The 19,383-nt window shown below is 44.8% G+C and overlaps 1 protein-coding gene across 1 annotated transcript in view; it reads right to left on the bottom strand.

Annotated features, from left to right (window-relative positions):
• FAM107A (family with sequence similarity 107 member A) overlaps window positions 1–19,383 on the bottom strand; it is a 90,096-nt gene that overhangs the window by 38,077 nt on the left and 32,636 nt on the right. Inside the window, exon 2 of the mRNA XM_081524664.1 lies at window positions 1,953–2,016. Coding sequence (XP_081380790.1) covers window positions 1,953–2,016 — 64 coding nt within the window. The remainder of the gene's footprint in view (window positions 1–1,952; window positions 2,017–19,383) is intronic.

Genomic DNA, 19,383 nt, shown 5'->3' with positions numbered 1-19,383 from the left:
GCTTACTCCTTGGAGGGAAAGTTATGACCAACCTAGACAGCATATTAAAAAGCAGAGACATTACTTTGCCAACAAAGGTCCATCTAGTCAAGGCTATGGTTTTTCCAGTAGTCATGTATGGATGTGAGAGTGGGACTATAAGGAAATCTGGGTGCCGAAGAATTGATGCTTTTGAACTGTGGTGTTGGAGAAGACTCTTGAGAGTCCCTTGGACTGCAAGGAGATCCAACCAGTCCATCCTAAAGGAGATCAGTCATGGGTGTTCATTGGAAGGACTGATGTTGAAGCTGAAACTCCAATACTTTGGCCACCTCATGCGAAGAGTTGACTCCTTGGAAAAGACCCTGATGCTGGGAAGGATTGAGGGCAAGAGGAGAAGGGGACGACAGAGGGTGAGATGGCTGGATGTCATCACTGACTCGATGGACATGGGTTTGGGTGGACTCAGGGAGTTGGTGATGGACAGGGAGGCCTGGAGTGCTGCGGTTCATGGGGTCACAAAGAGTCGGACACGACTGAGCGACTGAACTGGACTGAACAAAAATAAAGTCTGTTACTGTTTTCACTGTTTCCCCAAGAGTCTAGAGGTGGATGGGCAAGGTCAACCAGGCCGTTTGGCAGATGTAAGCAGACCACCATTCTGACGCCCTGTGACTGCTGCTGTGCTGTATTTCTTCTGAAACAAACACTCCTCTCCATGTGCTTTATGTCCTGTTCTGTGTCATCTTCACAACCCTATGAATTAGGGTCTGTTAGCCTTCCTTCCAATTTTACAGATGAGGAAACAGGCTCAGAGGAGTTAAGCAATTTATCTGAGGTCACACAGTGTGGAGCTGGCATACAAACTCAGTGGGCCTGACCTCAGAAATGGGCCACTCTCCTGCCTCTTTGTTATTTTATTTACTCTTCATGCAAACACTGGAAGGTAGATATGGTAACGTGAAGGTAGGAATCCGATTCAAGATACCACCTTAGAGATGATGCAGTTGAAACTCAGGGAGGTGAGGTGGCTTGCTCATGCCCAGAGCTAGTTGGAGGAGCCAGCACTCAATTCAGTTCTCCACCCACAAAATGAATGCCCCTGAAATCTGTAGAATCCCAGCACCCACCCTCCACCCAACCCCAGAGCTGTCCAGGCTCCTGAACAGCCTCTGTTTATGGCTGTGTCTGTGGACCAGAGAGTCTTGTGCTGGCTGCTGCGACTGTGGCCACACAGCACCATCCACCTCTGCCTCAGTGTCCTCTCTGGCCTTGGTGCCACATAGGCTGACAGCCAAGTTGCCTCTCGCTCTCCCTTGACCACTGCCTGGGCCCAGCTTCTACTGTGACTCAGAGGTCCCTGTCATCACACAGGATCCTAGGGACCCAAGTGACACACTTTGATTTTGGAGACCTCAGTCATTGGCCAGACTGCTCATGTTTGTCGTCAACAACCAGCCACCATGAAAGCCAGGCATGATGCCAGACACTGGGCATTCACTGTCTCGTATCCATTCTTCAGAGGAAACTATATCTCATGTAACCCACTTCTTAAGTATGGTTATACCCATTTTAGAGATGAGGAAAATAAGGTTCAAGTGACTTGCCCAAGATCGCTTTTTTCTAATTATACTGTAAAATATGTTGAAATGACACATAAAGGAGTAAAGAATGAAGTAAATGTGATTTATGAACTTTCCAACCAGACAGGATCAATATTATTATATTTGTGACGCTCCTTCCAGACTTATAAAAAATGCATAGACAAAACTTACCTCTTTCTAATATTTCAAGTAGAAGGCATTTGAACCCAGATGGTGCCAAGGCTTTTACTGCAGGAGGAAAACCAAGCCAGGTGTCGAACAAGGTGTGGGTTCAGGAAAATTATGACTCAGGAATGTGCTTTTATAGAGCATTACAAAGAGATTAACATTGATTGCATCCCCAAGGAATTCTAGGTGAATCTGACTTACCTGAGCCATTTAGTCTCTGCTTCTCATTTTCATTATGATATATGGCCTGGGGAGAGTATTCCTTCTGTGAACAGAGAGAAAGTAAATGGCAGTGAGGACCCTCTGTTTCTTGGCAGGGGGAGGAGTGAAGAGATACTCGTAGAGTCCCTGAGTCTTCTGACCATAGATGGGACAGGCTGGGGTCAAAGCCCTCTGCAGAGAAACAAAGCAGTCTAATCCTTGGAGTGTGTGTGTGTTTGGGCATCATTTATGAGACTCACTTCTTTTTTTGAGACTCACTTAAAAAAAAAATAACTATTTTTAGAACAGTTTTAGATTGAGAGAAAAATTAAGATAGAGATAATTCCTTGTACCCTGCATGCAGATCCTCTATTCTCTTGTTAACATCCTATGTGTATGTAGATATACATGTACATAGTATGGCACATCTGTTCTAATTAACAAACTAATTATTAGACTGTTAACTAATTTTTAAGAAATAACATTTAAAAAAAAATTCTCACCTTCCCCCAATTCATGATGGAAATCACTTTATTGAGTCTGACTGGGTTGTGAAGATGCATATTCTTATATTTTTAAAAATTTTATTGGAGTATAGTTGATATATATACACACACACACACACACTCCTTTTTAGATTCTTTTCCATATAGGCCATTACAGAGTGTTGAGTACAGTTCCCTGTGCTGTACAGTAGGTCCTTGTTAGTTGTCTACTTTGTATATCGTGGTGCACATAAGTCAACCCCAACCTTCCAATTTATCCCTCCCCCTTTACTCCTTGGCAACCATAAGTTTTCTACATCTGGAACTGTTTTTGTCATAAGTTCATTTGTATCCTTTTTTGTGTTTTAGATTCCACAGATAAGTGATATCATATGAGACAGCTTACAGCATTATTATTAACTAAAGTCCAGGATATAGGGGAGGACAGAGGAGCCTGGCGTACTGCAGTCCACGGGGTCACAGAGTCGGACACGACTGAGCAACTGAACACCACCAACAAGACCTTCTGCAGAGTTTCTTAGTTTTTACCTGATGTCCTTTTTTCTATCTGAGAATCTCATCCATGATACCATGTTACATTTAGTTGTCTTATCTCCTTAGGCTCCTGTTCGCAGCGATAGTTTCTCAGTCTCTCTTTTGGATGAACTTGACAGTTTTGAAGATTTCTGAGAGCCGTGTTCTTTTATGTGAGGTTTCTTCAACCTGGACTGCCTCCTCCCTGCCTTCCTGGCAAACTCCTTATCCCTCAAGGGCAGTTTCAGAAGGCGTCAGGGATCGGTCCTCAACGTCGGTTCTTAGACATCTTTTTTCCTCCCTCTACTCTGTCATGACTTTAAAAAACTCTAAGTCAGTGATTCCTAAATGTTTATTTCTAGTTCAGACTTTCACCCTGAGCTTAAACTGCATCCAGTCGGCTACTTGGCATCTCCACTCGCAAGTCTAAGAGGCCCAACTCACCACAGCCCACGTGGAATTCTTGACCACTCCAGCCCCCAGTCTGTTTCTCCCCTGTCACCCATCTTAACAAGGGCCTCCACCCCAGCCCTGTGGCTCAGGTGGGAGCCTGAGGCTGCCTTGCCCTGTCTTCCTCCAACCCTTCAGATCAGAAAAGCAAGATCAACTTTACCTCCTGCGATCTCCTCAATCCATCCACTTCTTGCCCTCACCATAGCCCAGGCAACTCCCACTGCATGCCCAATGCCTGCAGTAGCCTTCCCTCCTTCAAAGCATTCTCCACCGATTCTAGAGCAAGGCTTTAAAATGCAATGCAGGCTCTGACCCTGCCCCTACTTGAAACCCTTTGGTTCTTCCCACTGCACTTGAAACCAAACTCACATGCCTTCCCCTGACCTTCAAGCCCCTGCAATCTGACCCCCTCCTTGCCAACCTCTCAGACCTCATTTATTTGTTCCTTCATATGTTCAAGGACTTGGGAATGCGTCTGCAAAAAAAACAGACAGGGTTCCTTGACCTAGTGGCGCTGGCATTCTATTAATAGTGACGGAGACAGAAAATAGGCATAATGAATACGTAGATAGTCTGTTAAAAGGTGATAGGTCCATGGAGAGAGGGAAGGTCAGAGCTGGGGAGGAGTGGGGAGTGGGGGTACACGTGGTAATAAATGTCTGCTGGTGGCGGGGAGGGGGGCGGAGCTCATGGAGAAGGTGAGATGGGAGCAGGGCCTTGTAGCCACACAGGTATCTTAGGGAAGAGGGCTGAGACAGAGGAAGCAGCAAGAGCTAGAGCCCTGAGGCTGGACTGCGCCATACAGGGAACAGCAGGGGGGCCCCGGGGCCCGGCGGGGGTTGTGCAGGGACAGTCCCACGAGGGGAGGTCAGCGAGGAACAGGGCCACCTTCCTCCCACCCCACACTCCAGCCACCAGGAGCCTCCTGCGTCCCCTGAAAGCCATGCTGTCTTACTTTCCCACGTTATTATAAGCTGCCCTCCTCCCCAGGGAGCCACTCCTCACCTCTGCCTGCCTATTCCTTCTTATCTTACAAGCCTCAGCTGAAATGCTGCTTCCTCAAGGAGGTCCCATTGATCACATAGCCCCTCGGCACTCCTGAATGCCCCTGTATTAATATTCACCATGCAGTTATGATTGTCTGAGCCCTGCCTCCTCCACCAGACTGTAGTCACCCTGAAGGGGCACTGGGACCTGTTCACGGCTGTCTCCCCAGGGCCTGGTCCCAAGCTGGGCTTGGATTGGGTGCCCAGTAATGATTTATCAAAAGAATGAATGTCAGAAACACAAAAAGCCCAACAAACAAATGGGTGAAAGACCTAAATAGACTGTTCTCCAAATATTCAGATGGCCAACAAACACATGAAAAGATGCTCAACATTACTAATTATTAGAGACACGCAAGTCAAAGGTACAAGGTATCACCTCACATCCGTCAGAATGTCCACCATCAAAAGTCTATAAACAATAAATGCTGGAGAGGATGTGGAGAAAAGAGAACCTTTTTGCACTGTTGGTGGGGATGTAAAATGATATAGCCTCTATTAAGAACAGGATGGAAGTTCCTTTAAAAACTGAAAATAGAACTACCATATGACCCAGCAATCCCACAACTGGGCATATTCCCTGAGAAAACCATAATCCAAAAAAACACTTGTACCCCAGTGTTCCCTGCAGCACTGTTTACAACAGCCAGGGCATGGAAGCGGCCCAGATGCCCAGCAACAGAGAATAAAGAAGATGTGGTACATATATACAATGGAATACTACTCAGGCATAAAAAGGAACCAAGCTGGGTCATTTGTAGAGAAGTGGATGGACCTAGAGTCTGTCATACAGAGTGAAGTAAGTCAGAAGGAGAAAAACAATATTTATATCAATGCATATATATGGAATCGAGAAAAATGGTACAGATTTTCAGGGCAGAAATAGAGACACAGGCAGTGGACTTGTTGACATAGTGGGGAAGAGGAGGGTGGGGTGAACTGAGAGATGGGGACTGACATATATACACTACCATGTGTAAAATAGAAGGCTAGTGGGAAGCTGCTGTATAGCACAGGGAGCTCAGCTCGGTGGTGACCTAGAGGGGTGGGAGGGAGGCTCAAGAGGGAGGGGGTAGAGATATACCTGCAACTGATTCACGCTGTTGTACATCAGAAACTAACACAACATTGTAAAGCAATTATATTCCAGTAAAAAAAATATATATATATGAGTGACTGAATGGATGCACCCCCACGGTGAGCCCTGGGCTCCATGAGGGAAGTGTGTGATTCCACAGTGAGTGAATCAGGGCTGGAATGAGGGATGCCTGCTGCTGCCTGCCCAGAGATTAGAGCGGGGGCAGAAGGGCCCGGGGTCCTGACATTTCCCCGGGGCGCTCTGCCACCAGAGCTCTGTCACCAAGGAGGACACAGAAGAGAGAGGGTGTCTGAGATCTGGCCAAGCCTCTTTTGTGGTTTAAACAAAAAGACTAAGAGGACCAGTAACTTCATCTCTAGGAGAAAATCCCAGGACAGAAAAATGGCCTTCTCCAGAGGCTTGGGAGGGCGATAGGAGCTTCTCCTCGCATCTCCCCACACACGCCTGGAGAGGGAGGCTGAGTCCCGAGGGCGGTGTGAGCATTACAGAGCCAGGCTTTCCTAAGGAGCAGCTCCCCGGACTCAGAGTTCAAACAAGTGTCCCTTGCATGCCTGCCAACCTCCCTTGCACAACAGATTTGTTGGAAATCAGGCCAACTTGTGTCCAGTAAAAGCTCAGTGACCACGAAAGAGTCCTCTCCCTGCAGTCACTGAAGTTTGCTGATGAAGAAAACATTCCACGTGCCCGCAGCCACTTGCCAAGGCAAAGCCGATTTGAAAAGTCACCTGGACCTTTGCTGACGTATTACAGGTAACTGATAGTCTTTTCCAAGGACTGTGCTGATAAATACAGCCAGTTCTCATTTGCTCACACCACTGAGGGATTGGAAGATGCTGGCCTAGTTCTAACGTTAGTGAAAGTTAGCACATACGAGAGGAAACACTACTATATATTGTACAATATACCCAACTATGACTGAACGCAACTCAGTGCAAAGACATCTGCATTTCCCCTGTTCTTCCTGTGGCCACCACCTGCTTCTTTCCATGTCCTCAGTTGCTGAGAACAGTCTCTTGGGGTGGGTCCTTGGGGACCTTGGGCGAGCCTATGTCCAGTCTCATTTTCTCCGTTTTGCTCCAGCGCTTCCCCCGGAGGCTGATGCCTCTATCTTGTAAGTGTCAAGAAGACCTCAACCCCATCACCCATCCATTCCAGCCTTCCCCACAGGGTGACACATGTGCCAAGTAATACCTCTGGGGGACTTCCCTGGTGGTCCAGTGGTTAAGAATCCACGTGCCAATGCAGGAGACACAGGTTTGATCTCTGGTCTGAAAGATCCCACAGGACAACTAAATCTGTGCCCCCAACTCCTGAGTCCATGCTCTAGAGCCAGTCTCTGCAATAAGAGAAGCCATCGCAATGAGAAGCCTGCACACTGCAATTAGAGGGTGGCCCTTTCTAGTCACAACTAGAGAAAGCCTGTACACAGCAACGAAGAGCCAGTGCAGCCCAAAACTGAGTAAGTAAATACAAACAAACACCTCTGGGCCTTGCTTTGTCTGTAAACAGTTAGAAATCAAGGTATAGCACACAACCATGAAGCGCACTCACCCTAAGTAGCCCAGTGAAGGTTTACATGTGTGTTCACCCTCACAACCACCTCCAAGTTCAAGCTATAAAACATTCTCTGCACCCCGGAGGGCTCCTCTGTGCCCTTTCTCAGTCAACACCCACCTTCTCCCAGAGTAAACCTTATTCTGACCCCTATCACCATAGGCTCGTTTATCTTGTTCTAGAACTTCATACAAATGGAAGTGTCACAGTTACTGTTTGGAGTCTGGCTTCTGTCACTGGGAAGCCCGTGTGAGCTTCAGCAGTGTTGTCGCCTCTGTCAGCAGATGACTCTTCACTATGCTCCCTTGCTGCCTCACGCTGTGAGTGTCCACTCTCCTTCAGCTTCCAGGTTAGGGCGTGACTAATAAGGCTGCTATGAATACCTTCCTGTTAGCTGTTTGGTAGACGCAGTGCTCATTTCTGTTGGGTAAATAGCCAGTGGTGGAAGTGCTGGGTGCTTAGCTACAGTAGATACTGTCTACACTGATTTTTACAGTGCATGTGTTGTGCTTTTGGTATCTTCACAACAGGGTTTTTTGACACACTGATGTCCCTTCTTGTGCACCATCCTTTGGGCTGGTGCAGGAGAGGAAGGGAGAACTGGAAAAATGGCATCTTGGATAAATATGGGGCTTCCCTGGTAGCTCAGATGGTAAAGAGTCTGCCTGCTGTGCAAGAGACCCGGGTTTGATCCCAAGTCAGGAAGATCCCCTGGAGAAGGAAATGGCAACCCACTCCAGTATTCCTGTCCAGGAAAGCCTATGGACAGAGGAGCCTGGCAGGCTATAGTCCATAGGGTCGCAAAGAGTGGGACATGACTGAGCAACTTTCACTTTCACTTGGATAAATATAGAAGAGTCTGAATTCTGACCTTAGAAGAGATGAGGGTAGGACCGCAGACCATTAGTCCTTGTAGCCTGTGGTGAATCCAGAGGGAAGTATGTCTCTGTGTGTCTTTATTTCCGTCCCCCTTCCCGCCCCTCCATTAAACTGTAAACACCGTGAGAACAGAGACTGTGACATTCAGGGATGTGTCATCAAAGTCTAGCACAATGTGGAAGCAAGGCAAAATTAGAAGTGAAAAAGGAGAAGTTACAGCTGATACCGCAGAAATACAAAGGATCATAAGAGACTTCTATAAGCAACTATATGCCAATGAAATGGACAACCTGGAAGAAATGAACAAATTCTTAGAAAAGTACAACCTTCCAAAGACTGAACCAGGAAGAAACAGAAAACATGAACAAACCAATCACAAGTCATGAAATTGAAACTGTGATGTAAAAACTTCCAACAAACAAAAGTTCAGGACCAGATGGCTTCACAGGCGAATGCTAGGAAGCATTCACAGAAGAGCTAACATCTATACTTTTGAAACCATTCCCAAAAAATTGCAGAGGGAGGAACACTCCTGAACTCATTCTATGAGGCCACCATCGCCTTGATACCAAAACCAGACAAAGACATCACCAAAAATAGGACTTCCCTGGTGGTCCAGTAGTTAAGAATTCACCTTCCAACTCATGGGACAGATTTGATCTCTGGTCAGGGAACTAAGATCCCACATGCCACAGGGCAACTAAAGACTGCATGCTGCAACTAGACAGCTCGTATGCCCCAACTAGAGAAGCCTGTGTGCAGCAACTGCACAGCCTGTGCATTCTAGAGCCCATGTGTGGCAACTGCAGAAGCCTGCACACCACAGCTGGAGAAGCCCGCATGCTGCCAAGAGCCCAGGAACTGCAGTGGACACCCAGCACAGCCAAAAAGAAAAAGAAAATTACAATCCCACATCACTGATGAGCACGGAGGCAAAAATCCTCAACAAAATACTAGCAAGCTGAATCCAAAAACACAGTAAAAGCATCATACACCATGATCAAGTGGGATTTATCCCAGGCAGACAAGGATTCTTCAATATATGCAAATCAGTCAATGTGATACACTGTATTAACAACTTGAAGAATAAAAACCATAAGATTTTGACCAAATTCAACACCCATTTATGATAAAAACTCTCCACAGAGTGGGTACTGAGGAAGCCGACCTCAACATAATAAAGGCCATATATGACAAACCCATAGCAGACATTATTCTCAGTGCTGAAAAACTGAAAGCATTTTCTCTAAGATCAGGAATGAGATAAGAGGGGTCCACTCTTGCCACTATTATTCAGCATAGTTTTGAAAGTCCTAGTAGCCACAGCAATCAGAGAAGACAAAGAAATAAAAGGAATCCAACTTGGAAAAGAAATAAAACGGCCACTGTTTGCAGATAATGGGATACTATACATAGAAAATCCTAAAGATGCCGCCAGAGAAATCATTAGAGAAAATCAATGAATTATGTAAAGTTGCAGGATACAAAATTAATACACAATAATCTCTTGCATCCTTTACACTAACAATGGAAGATCAGAAAAAGAAATTAAGGAAATAATCCCAGTGATCATTGCAACAAAAAGAATAAAATACCTATGAATAAACCTACCTAAGGAGGCAAAGATTTGTAAGCCAAAAACTATAAAATATTGAAGAAAGAAATCAAAGAAAACACAAACATGGAGCGATACATATGTTCTTAGATTGGAAGAATCAGTATTGTGAAAATGACTATACTATCCAAAGCAATCTATGGATTCAGTGCAATTCCTAACAAATTACCAATGGCATTTTTCAAAGAACTAGAACAGAAATTTTTACAATTTGTATGTAAACTCAAAACACCCTGAATAGCCAAAGCCATCTTGAGAAAGAAAAATGAAGCTGGAGGAATCAGACTCCCTGACTTCAGATTATATTACAAAGCTACAGTCATCAAGATGGTATGGTACTGGCACAAAAATATAGACCAATGGAACAGGATAGGAAGCCCAGAGATAAACCCATGTACATAAGGTCACCTAATCTATGACAATCTGCCTGCAGAGCAGGAGATCACCTAATCTATGACAAGAATTTGCCTGCCAGTGCAGAAGACTCAGGTTCAACCCTGGGGTCAAGAAGATCCCCTGGAGAAAGGAATGGCTACCCACTCCACTGTTCTTGCCTGGAGAATTCCATGGACAGAGGAGCCTGGCAGGCTACAGTCCATGGGGTCACAGAGAGTCAGATAGGACTGAGCGACTTTCACTAATCTCTGACAAAGGAGGCAAGATTACACAATGGAGAAAAAACAGCCTCTTTAATAAGGGAAAACTAGACAGCTACATGTAAAAGAATGAAATTATAACACTTCTTGATATCATACACAAAAATAAACTCAAAATGGATTAAAGTCCTGAATGTAAGGCCAGATACTATAAAACTCCTAGAGGAAAACATAGGCAGAACAGTCTTTGACATAAATCACACCAGGATTTTTTGTGACCCATCTCTTAGAATAATGCAAATAAAAACAAAAATAAACAAATGGGACCTAATTAAATTTAAAAGCTTTTGCACAGCAAAGGAAACAAGACAAGACAAACCATAACAAAACAAAAAGACAACCCTCAGAATGGGAGAAAATATTTGCAAACAAAGGATTGATCTCCTAAATATATAAACAGCTCATGCAGCTCAATGTCAAAAAACCAAACAATCCAATCAAAAAATGAGAAGACCTAAATAGACATTTATGCAAAGAAGATGTAAAAATGGCCAACAAACACATAAAAAGATGCCCAACATCACTAATCATTAGAGAAATACAAATCAAAACGACAATGAGGTATCACCTTACACTGGTTAAAATGGCCATCATCAAAAACTCTAGACACAATAAATGCTGGAGAGGGTGTGGAGAAAAGGGAAGCTGCCTGCATCCTCAGAAAACTAAAAATAGAACTACCGTATGATTCAGCAATCCCACTAATGGGAATATACCTAGAGAAAATCATAATTTGAAAAAGACACATATATCCTAATGTTTGTTGCAGCAGTGATTACATTAGCCAGAACATGGAAGCATCATAAATGTTCATCAAAAGAGGAATGGATAAGGGTGTGGTACATATATACAATGACTATTACTCAGCCATGAAAAGGAATGAAATTGGGTCATTTGTAGTGATGTGGATGGACCTAGAGTCTGTCATACACAGTGAAGTAAATCAGAAGGAGAAAAACAAATGTTGTATATTAACACATACACATGGAATCTAGAAAAATGGTAGAGATGAACCTATTTCCTGGGCAGGAAGAGACACACCTGAAGAGAATGGACATTCAGACACAGTGGGGGAAAGGGAGAGTGGGACGAATTGGGAAGCAGCATTCACATACATGTACTACCACGTGTAAAACAGACAGCTAGTGGGACGCTGCTGTATCAGGGAGCTCAGCTCAGTGCTCCAGTGATGGCTGAGAAGGGGTGGGATGGGAGGTGGGAGGGAGGCTCAAGGGAGGAGATAGAGGCACACAAATAGTTACTCTGTTACACAGCAGAGATTAATGCAACATTGTAAAGCAATTATACTCCAATTAAAAAAAATAAATAGGACCTAATTAAACTTAAAAGCTTCTGCACAGCAAAAGAAATCATAAACAAGACGAAAAGACAACCCTCAGAACGGGAGAAAATATTTGCAAACAAAGCAACAGACAAAGGATTACTTTCCAAAATATATAAGCAGCTCATGCAACTCAATATCAAAAAAAAAACAACCAATCAAAAAATGCGTGGAAGACCTAAACAGACATTTCTCCAAAGAAGACGTATAGATGGCCAACAAACACATGAAAATATGCTCAACATCACTAATCATTAGAGAAATGCAGATCAAAACTACAATGAGATATCAACTCGCACTGGTCAGAATGGCCATTATCAAAAAATCTAGACACAATAAATGCTGGAGAGGGTGTGGAGAAAAGGGAACCCTCTTGCACTGTTGGCGGGAATGTAAATTGATGCATCCTCTATAGAGAACAACATGGAGGGTCCTTAAAAAACTAAAAATAGGACTACCACATTGCCCAGCAATCCCACTCCTAGGCATATAGAAGACCTAGAGAAAACCATAACTCCAAAAGAACATGCACCCCAGTGTTCACTGCAGTGCTGTTCACAACAGCCAAGACATGGAAGCAACTTAAATGTCCATCAACAGTGGACTGGAACAAACCTGGGTCATTTGTAGAGAGGTTGATGGACATCGAGGCTGTCATACAGAGTAAAATGAGTCCAAAAGAGAAAAACAAATATCATGTATTAATGCATATATGAAAACAGTATAGATGATCTTATTTGCAAACCAGAAATAGAGACACAGACGTAGAGAACAAATGTATGAATTGTGATGGGGTGGGATGAATTGGGAGATTGGGATTGACATATATACACTATTGACATTATATATAAAATAAGTAACGAATGAGAAACTACTGTATAGCTCAGAGAACTCTATTCAGTGCTCTGTGGTGACTTAAATGAGAAAGAAAAAACAAAATCCAAAAAGTCTAGTGCAGTTCCTGGTACATAGGTGTTTAGTAAAGAAAACTACTGAGCACATCTCAGAACTGAGTGCTGTGTTAAGACTGTGCTTGTATGAAAGTGAAAGTGAAGTCGCTCAGTCGTGTCTGACTCTTTGCCACCCCATGGACGGTAGCCCGCCAGGCTCCTCTGTCCATGGGATCTTCCCGGCAACAATATTAGAGTGGGTTGGCATTTCTTTCTCTAGGGGATCTTCCCGAGCCAGGGATAGAACCTGGGTCTCCCGCATTACAGGCAGACTCTTTACTGTCTGAACCACCAGGGAAGCCTGTATGGTCTCACTTAAATCTCATAATGCATAGTTTGTTTTTTTAATCATATAGTGAATATTTACAAAGTAGAGTATGTACAGTGGCATCAAGCCAACTCAGTAAGCACCAAATGTTGATATGATACAGACATTTTCAATCACTGTACAATTAATTAAAAACCTGAGATAAATAACTTAAAAGTCTCAGATTTTGAGATTAAGGAAGAGCTGGGTTCCTGTTTTGTGGATGAGGAAGGGAGCGGAGGCCTTGGACAGGTTAGGATGCTCAGCTGGAAAGTGGCAGCAATGCAGTCAGACTGGAGGCAGTCTGGCTCTGCAGCCTGGGGCACTAGTCACACTCACAAATCGGGGTGAGTGAGGGTATGCGTGGTGGCAAAGAGACTGTGCTCCATTTTACTGAAAAGGAGACTGGGGCTCAGAGAGATTAAGGAACACTTCTCTGTGAATTCAGCTGGACCAGCGTCCCTCTCAAGCTAATCCTTTTTGGTTTTTTTGGCTGCCCTGAGTTGCATTTGAGATCTTAGTTCTCCAACCAGGGACTGAACCAACTCCCTCGGCCATGAGCCTGCGGAGTCCTACACTGGACCACCAGGGAATTGCCCTGAGCTAACTTTTAAAGATGGAGCACTTCTAACATGATCCTTGGCTCCTACCCACCCTCTCCCATTCCCCATTCCTGAGCTCATGAACACAGGGCTTGCAGGGCCCTCTGGGAGCCTCTGCCTCACTGCCTCGCTGTCACAGAGCCACTGTGCTGTGTGAGGTGACACCTGCTGCTTCTCGCTTCCTCCCCAGGGACAGGGAGAATCACAGCCAGCCACCCTTTATTTACAGTGCTGGGCACTGCTTGGAGAAGTGCCAGACCCTGGGACCTGTTCCTTTCCAGGGGTCCATTTACATTGTACTGGTGTTGGATCCTCAAGGGCACTGCCTTTCATCAAAGGGAGCCCCCAGGGTCCCCGTCTCCAGGGTCTACTCACTGTCCATTCATTCCAGCCCCTAGGGCTTCAGAGGCCCAGAGCACTGCCCTCCTGGAACCAGGCTGAGGCCCTGGGCGAGAAGCTGCCCCCCCACCCAGGAGGCAGAGGGACAGCCTTCTGCTCCTCGCCTGCAGTGGGCAGGGGGGCTATCCAGTTCACCTTAAGACCTTGTAAAATAGTTCCCACAAGAATATATAGATCCACTGCTGCTTTAAACATTTGAAACAACCCAATTGCATATAAAACATTTCTCCTTTCTAGCCCCTCTCAACTTCAATGTCACCCCTTCCCTAGAGTTACCACTATTTTTGATGATGCGTATTTTGGTCATTTTGGTCACACAAAAATGTGTGTTTTCTAAGCTCTATGATATGTCTTGTAGTTATTTCTATGTTAATATATATAGATCTGCTTTTCTCTTTTGGTCCACTGCAGTTTATAATATAGCATGATGCCATAGTTCGTTTGTTTTTAAACAAATCCCCTTTAGTTCAACATTTAGGTTGTTTCCAGTTGGTCCCTATTACAATGAAATCTGCTCCAAACACCCTCGAGCTTGCCTCTCCTTATGGATGTGAGTGTCTCCCTTGGGCAGACTGTGAGAGGTATAAAGTGCTGGGCTAAAGAGTACATGTGTTGTAAGCTTCAGCAGCTGCTACCAAATTATGTCTGTGACCAAGCAGGACCCTGTGGGGCCTTGCTGGGACAGACTCCTCCCCCACCCCCTCTGCTGTAGCTCCTCCCTGAAGTACCGAGATAACACTATCTGGTGCACACTTCCTGAGTTGTTTCACAGATGCTAAAACCCCCACCAAAGGCCAGAAACCAAGTACCTGATCACCACGAGCACATAGCCCCCAGGCCTATGCAGCCTAAGGATTGATAATGTTGACTCCTGTGACACCTCCTGTTACATCAGCATCAGTGGTCACATACCCTGGAACTCCCCTCCCTCACTCTGCCTTTAAATGTCTTTCGGTGAAGCCATCGGAGAGTTGGGGCTTACACCTTACAGTAAACACTGCACTTCCCTTCACCCCAGCCTGTATCCTTAGATTGGCTTTACTGCGAGCTGGCAAGCAGATCCAAGCTTTGGTTCAGTAGCAGTTTTGGTGCCCAGCGTGGGGCTGTAGTCCTGAGTAGACATCTTGCCCGGGGCACATGGGCTCTTGGCCAGGGTGCCTCCCAGGTCCCATCTAGCACCCGCCTGTGACTCAGGGACAGCCCCGAGCTCTCACCGCCAACTGGTGTCCTTGGCCCGTGGCGCTTCTGATTTTTGTGGTGAAAGCAAGGAGCTCACATTGGCGGGTTGAGACATCTCCGGAAAGGGATGGGAGGCTCCCATGGGACAACGCCAGGGTGTTCTTCCCTATGGCGCTGGTTTTGCCTATGGCAGAGGGTTAGGGGAAACACACTGAAACTGCCCACCCTGGCCAAGCACCAGAGTAACCATGTGCGTGAGTTATTTTATGACAGGAGGTCCTGGTAAGGAACATAGAACTAACAAGCCACCCCTGACTGGAAGAATTCAGAAAAGGTCAAAGGGAGATACCACATGTCCCACCAACCTCCCAGAATCCTCCTCACTGGAATCCATCTTGGCTGAGCAATGAGTGCACCACTAGGAAGGACTCTGAGTCAGAATGATCGGCCAGAGACAACCTGGAAACTACCTGGAGACTAATCCATCACCATAAAACCCGAGACCGTGAGCCACGTGGCAGAGCAGTTCTTCTGGGTTCCCTCACCCTGCTGCTCTCTGCCCAGGCATCCCTTCCCAATAAAGTCTCTTGCTTTGTCAGCACGTGTATCTCCTCGGATAATTCATTTCCAAGTGTTAGACAAGAACCCCTTTAGGGCCCTGGAAGGGGTGCCCTTTCCTGCAACAAATGGCGACCATGAGCACTGGTTGTGACTTTCCCTTTTGGACTAAGGCTTGGCCCCGCTGGCTTCATCTCTGGGGGGACACTGGTTGGGGTATTCCCCTTTGGCCTTGAGCATAGTCTTTTGGCTTTGCTTCTGACTCTCTGGGCATGGGCTGGGAATTTTCCTTTCTGGGATTAAAAGAACTGTGACCCTCAAAGACCATTTTGCATTGGTCTGGTTTGTTTGCTTGCTGTTTGGTAACACCTGCCATGAATAATTAAGTATGGATAATCAGAGTTCTCGTCTACCTTGCATGCTGCTAGGGTATATTTTGCAGAACTGGGAGACCTTCAGCTATGCTCCTAGAAATGAAAGAAAATGATTTTTTTTTTACAATTGTAATACTGTTTGGCCTCAGGACACCCCAAGTCTAGAGAACAATGGCCCCCATGGCTCTGAGGTAGGAGATAGATGGGCTCCAAGTTAGACATTTACAGCCAGCCTCCTGTTTGCATTTCCTGAGACAAGAGATGGGTGGGTTCCAGTTGAGGCATTTACAGTCAGCCTCCTATTTGCCCTCCGAAATGGAAACAGGGTAAATAGCCAGTGTTTGTCTCTTGTAAACACCTTAAAGTAATAGTCATGGCAAGGACAAAGAAGGGCAAACTCCTGTTTGAGTCAAGGATTAAGAGATCTCCACTTCCAGTCTTTTGGGACAAGGGAGACACTACCCATGTGCAGAAGGGCTCCTTGTAGGTCAAAGATCAGGGGATAATGCCAGGCCATAATGAGTCTTGCTCCTCCCAGAAGCCTTCACTTGAAGATCCATCTTGCCTGAGGGGTTCGTGCACACCCCAGGGGAGGGTCCCACGGCAGGTCAGGTGTAGAAAAAGAAACCAGATAATTGGCCTGAAGGAAGACAAAGTCCCTGCAAAGTTGCCTAATATAAACGACTTAACAGCCTGTTTACTACACTCCTCCCTAGGGGGGTTGCCTACACCCTATCTCTCTGCGTGTGTACCTCTGCCGTTCTTCTGTCTCAACAGTTTCTGTGTGGTCTCCCACTTGTTGTTGTGTTGTGTCTCTAATAGTAAACGTTTTACCTGCATTTACAGTTTCTGCCTCTGTGATAAATGAAGTTTTCACTGGGGGCAAAGATCCAGGGGAAAAATAGCTTCTAGCCTCTAGCCTGGGGTGGTTTGGTGGCTAGGATTCCTGGTTTTCATCCAGGCTACCCAGGTTCAGTTCCTGGGCAGGGAATTGAGATTGGGATGTATGCCACTGCTTGCTGCTGCCTGGCTGAGACCAAAGTGAGCCTTTTGGAACTGGTTTGGATTTTACTTTGGGTATGTGTGTGCGTGAGTGTCTTGGTACCTGAGTCCAGGTCCTGTTCTCTCTTCCTGGTTTTGACCTTCATAAAAGGTCCTAGTAACTTGAATGTGGATTCATGTTCCTCTGAAAGTGAAGCATGTGAATGTGACTGAATAATATGTATTATTGTCTATGACTGTCCTTTGCTTGGGCTTCCCTGGTTGCCCAGATGGTAAAGAATCCGCCTGCAACGCAGGATACCTGGTTTGATTCCTGGAGAAGGGATAGGCTACCCACTCTAGTATTCTTGGGCTTCCCTGTTAGCTCAGATGGTAAAGAATCTGCCTGCAATGCGGGAGACCTGGGTTCAACCCAAGGGTTGGCAAGATCTCCTGGAGGAGGGCATGGCAACCCACTCCAGTATTCTGGCCTGGAGAATCCTATGGACAGAGGAGCCTGTTTCCAAGGAGGAACTTGCATTTCTCTCTCTGTGCTTTTAAAATGAAAATGTTCTGCCTGGACTCTGAGGAACTTATTGATCTTCTGTAGTCTCTGAGACTGAGGGGAAAAACAGAGAGATCTTTATAATCTGAAGCTGAAAACCTGTAAGATCTCTGGTTCTGTCTTTATGTAAAAATAAACTTGTAAATGAACTCTATTTAATTGACTTAAAAGCAAGATCTTACTAATTAAATACTTCTAAGTATAACAGAAACTGGCCAGAAGAAGTTTCAGGTCCACATGATCTAGGAAATATTCAATATGAAATTAACATCTGATATTAAAGCTAGCTTAAACTCACTTGTTTAATCAATACAGACATGTTTTACTTTTACTCTACTGAGGTTTATTACTGGCAAATAAGTTCATGTTATTTCTGTTACAGAGTTTGTCAGAAAAAAATTAACTTCATATGAATTTAATGATTTATAAAATTCATTACCGAATTCAAAGTTCAGCTAACTTTGGGATGCTACATTTAAGTCATTTCAGAGAGAAATATACGTAACTAGGATTCTGTGGTATGTTAAATTACACAAGAAGCATTGTTAAGTGAGTGATAAGCGTCCTCAGATTATACTTTATAGGTAAATGTTATTAATACTTGTCAACTACAAATCGGCACTTGCTATGGGCACTTGCCATCTATCTCTATGAGGATTAAATCATGTGCTGCTGAAGCTGCTGACCTTCAACACCCCCTGAAAGGAGTTCAGGGTGGAGAGCAGAAATGAGGCACTCTGTGCTCAGGGAAAAATTGGCAAGAAAAACAGGTCTTCAAAGAGTTAGACATTTTTAGGAATTGATTTTATGAGCTCAATTCTTGTGTCTCCTCTTATCTAGAAAACCACTAAAATGCTTCACGGTGATTACTGTTTCTCGTGACTAGCAGAAGCTTCATGAGACTAGTAGAAACTTTTTGGAAAAACATGTGCTTGATTACATGAACTCCCCCTTCACCAAAATAACATATATACTGACCTGCCCCCTGCCTCTTTGGAGCAGTTTCTCAGAGCTGTCTAAGGTGCTGTCTCCTGGCTGCAGTCCTTACATTGCCCCAAATAAAGCTTGACTCACAACTCTCAGGTGGTACATTTTTTTTAGTTGACACATTCTAGAAATTACAGGATGTTTATGAAATTTGGATATGTCCTGGTATAATGTTACCAGTCATAATCCTAGTTATCTTAAAATGCTGTGTGTCAGCAACTTGTTTAAGCTTCTTTTATCAATAACACTGAAATCATATCTTTAACCTTGCTTTTTTCTAAGTATTTTGTAATTCATAGCTAGTTACACTGATGCTTTGCAAACATGTTTCATCTTCAAGAGTCATAGAAAGGACTTTTTGATGAGTACGGGTTTCTGGTAACTTTCAGATCATGCTGCTGAACTTGGATAGAGAATTTTAAAAGTGTAATGGAGACTGATTTCATAAAGCTTATCAAAAAGGATTAGTTGCCTGGGATTGGCTAAACTAATGAAAAGTCTGTCCTTAAGTCGTGTCCTACTCTTTGTGGCCCCATGGACTGTAGCCTGCCAGGCTCCTCTATCCATGGGATTTTCCAGGCAACAGTACTGAAGTGGGTAGCCATTCCCTCCTCCAGGGGATCTTCCCAACCCATGGATCATTGAACCTGGGTATCCTGCATTGCAGGCAGATTCTTTACCATCTGAGCCACCAGGGAAGCCCAAACTAAAGAAATCTGGTTGTAATTTTTTAGTTTTATCTGAAATATTACTGGCTTTTAATCTGTGTTTTCCAAATGTAGGAAACCTTTTTTGCCTAAGTTAATTATGCTTTGTAGGAACTTGGTCAATTATACCTTTGTAAGTAGAACCGAAACATTGATCTT

The sequence above is a fragment of the Giraffa tippelskirchi genome, chromosome 9 (genome assembly GCF_054371585.1).
Source record: "Giraffa tippelskirchi isolate mGirTip1 chromosome 9, T2T-mGirTip1v1.2.pri, whole genome shotgun sequence".
In the NCBI taxonomy this organism is placed as follows: Eukaryota; Metazoa; Chordata; class Mammalia; order Artiodactyla; family Giraffidae; genus Giraffa; species Giraffa tippelskirchi.
The sequence above is the reverse complement of the archived record's forward strand: the minus strand, read 5'-3'. Positions and strand labels throughout refer to the sequence as shown.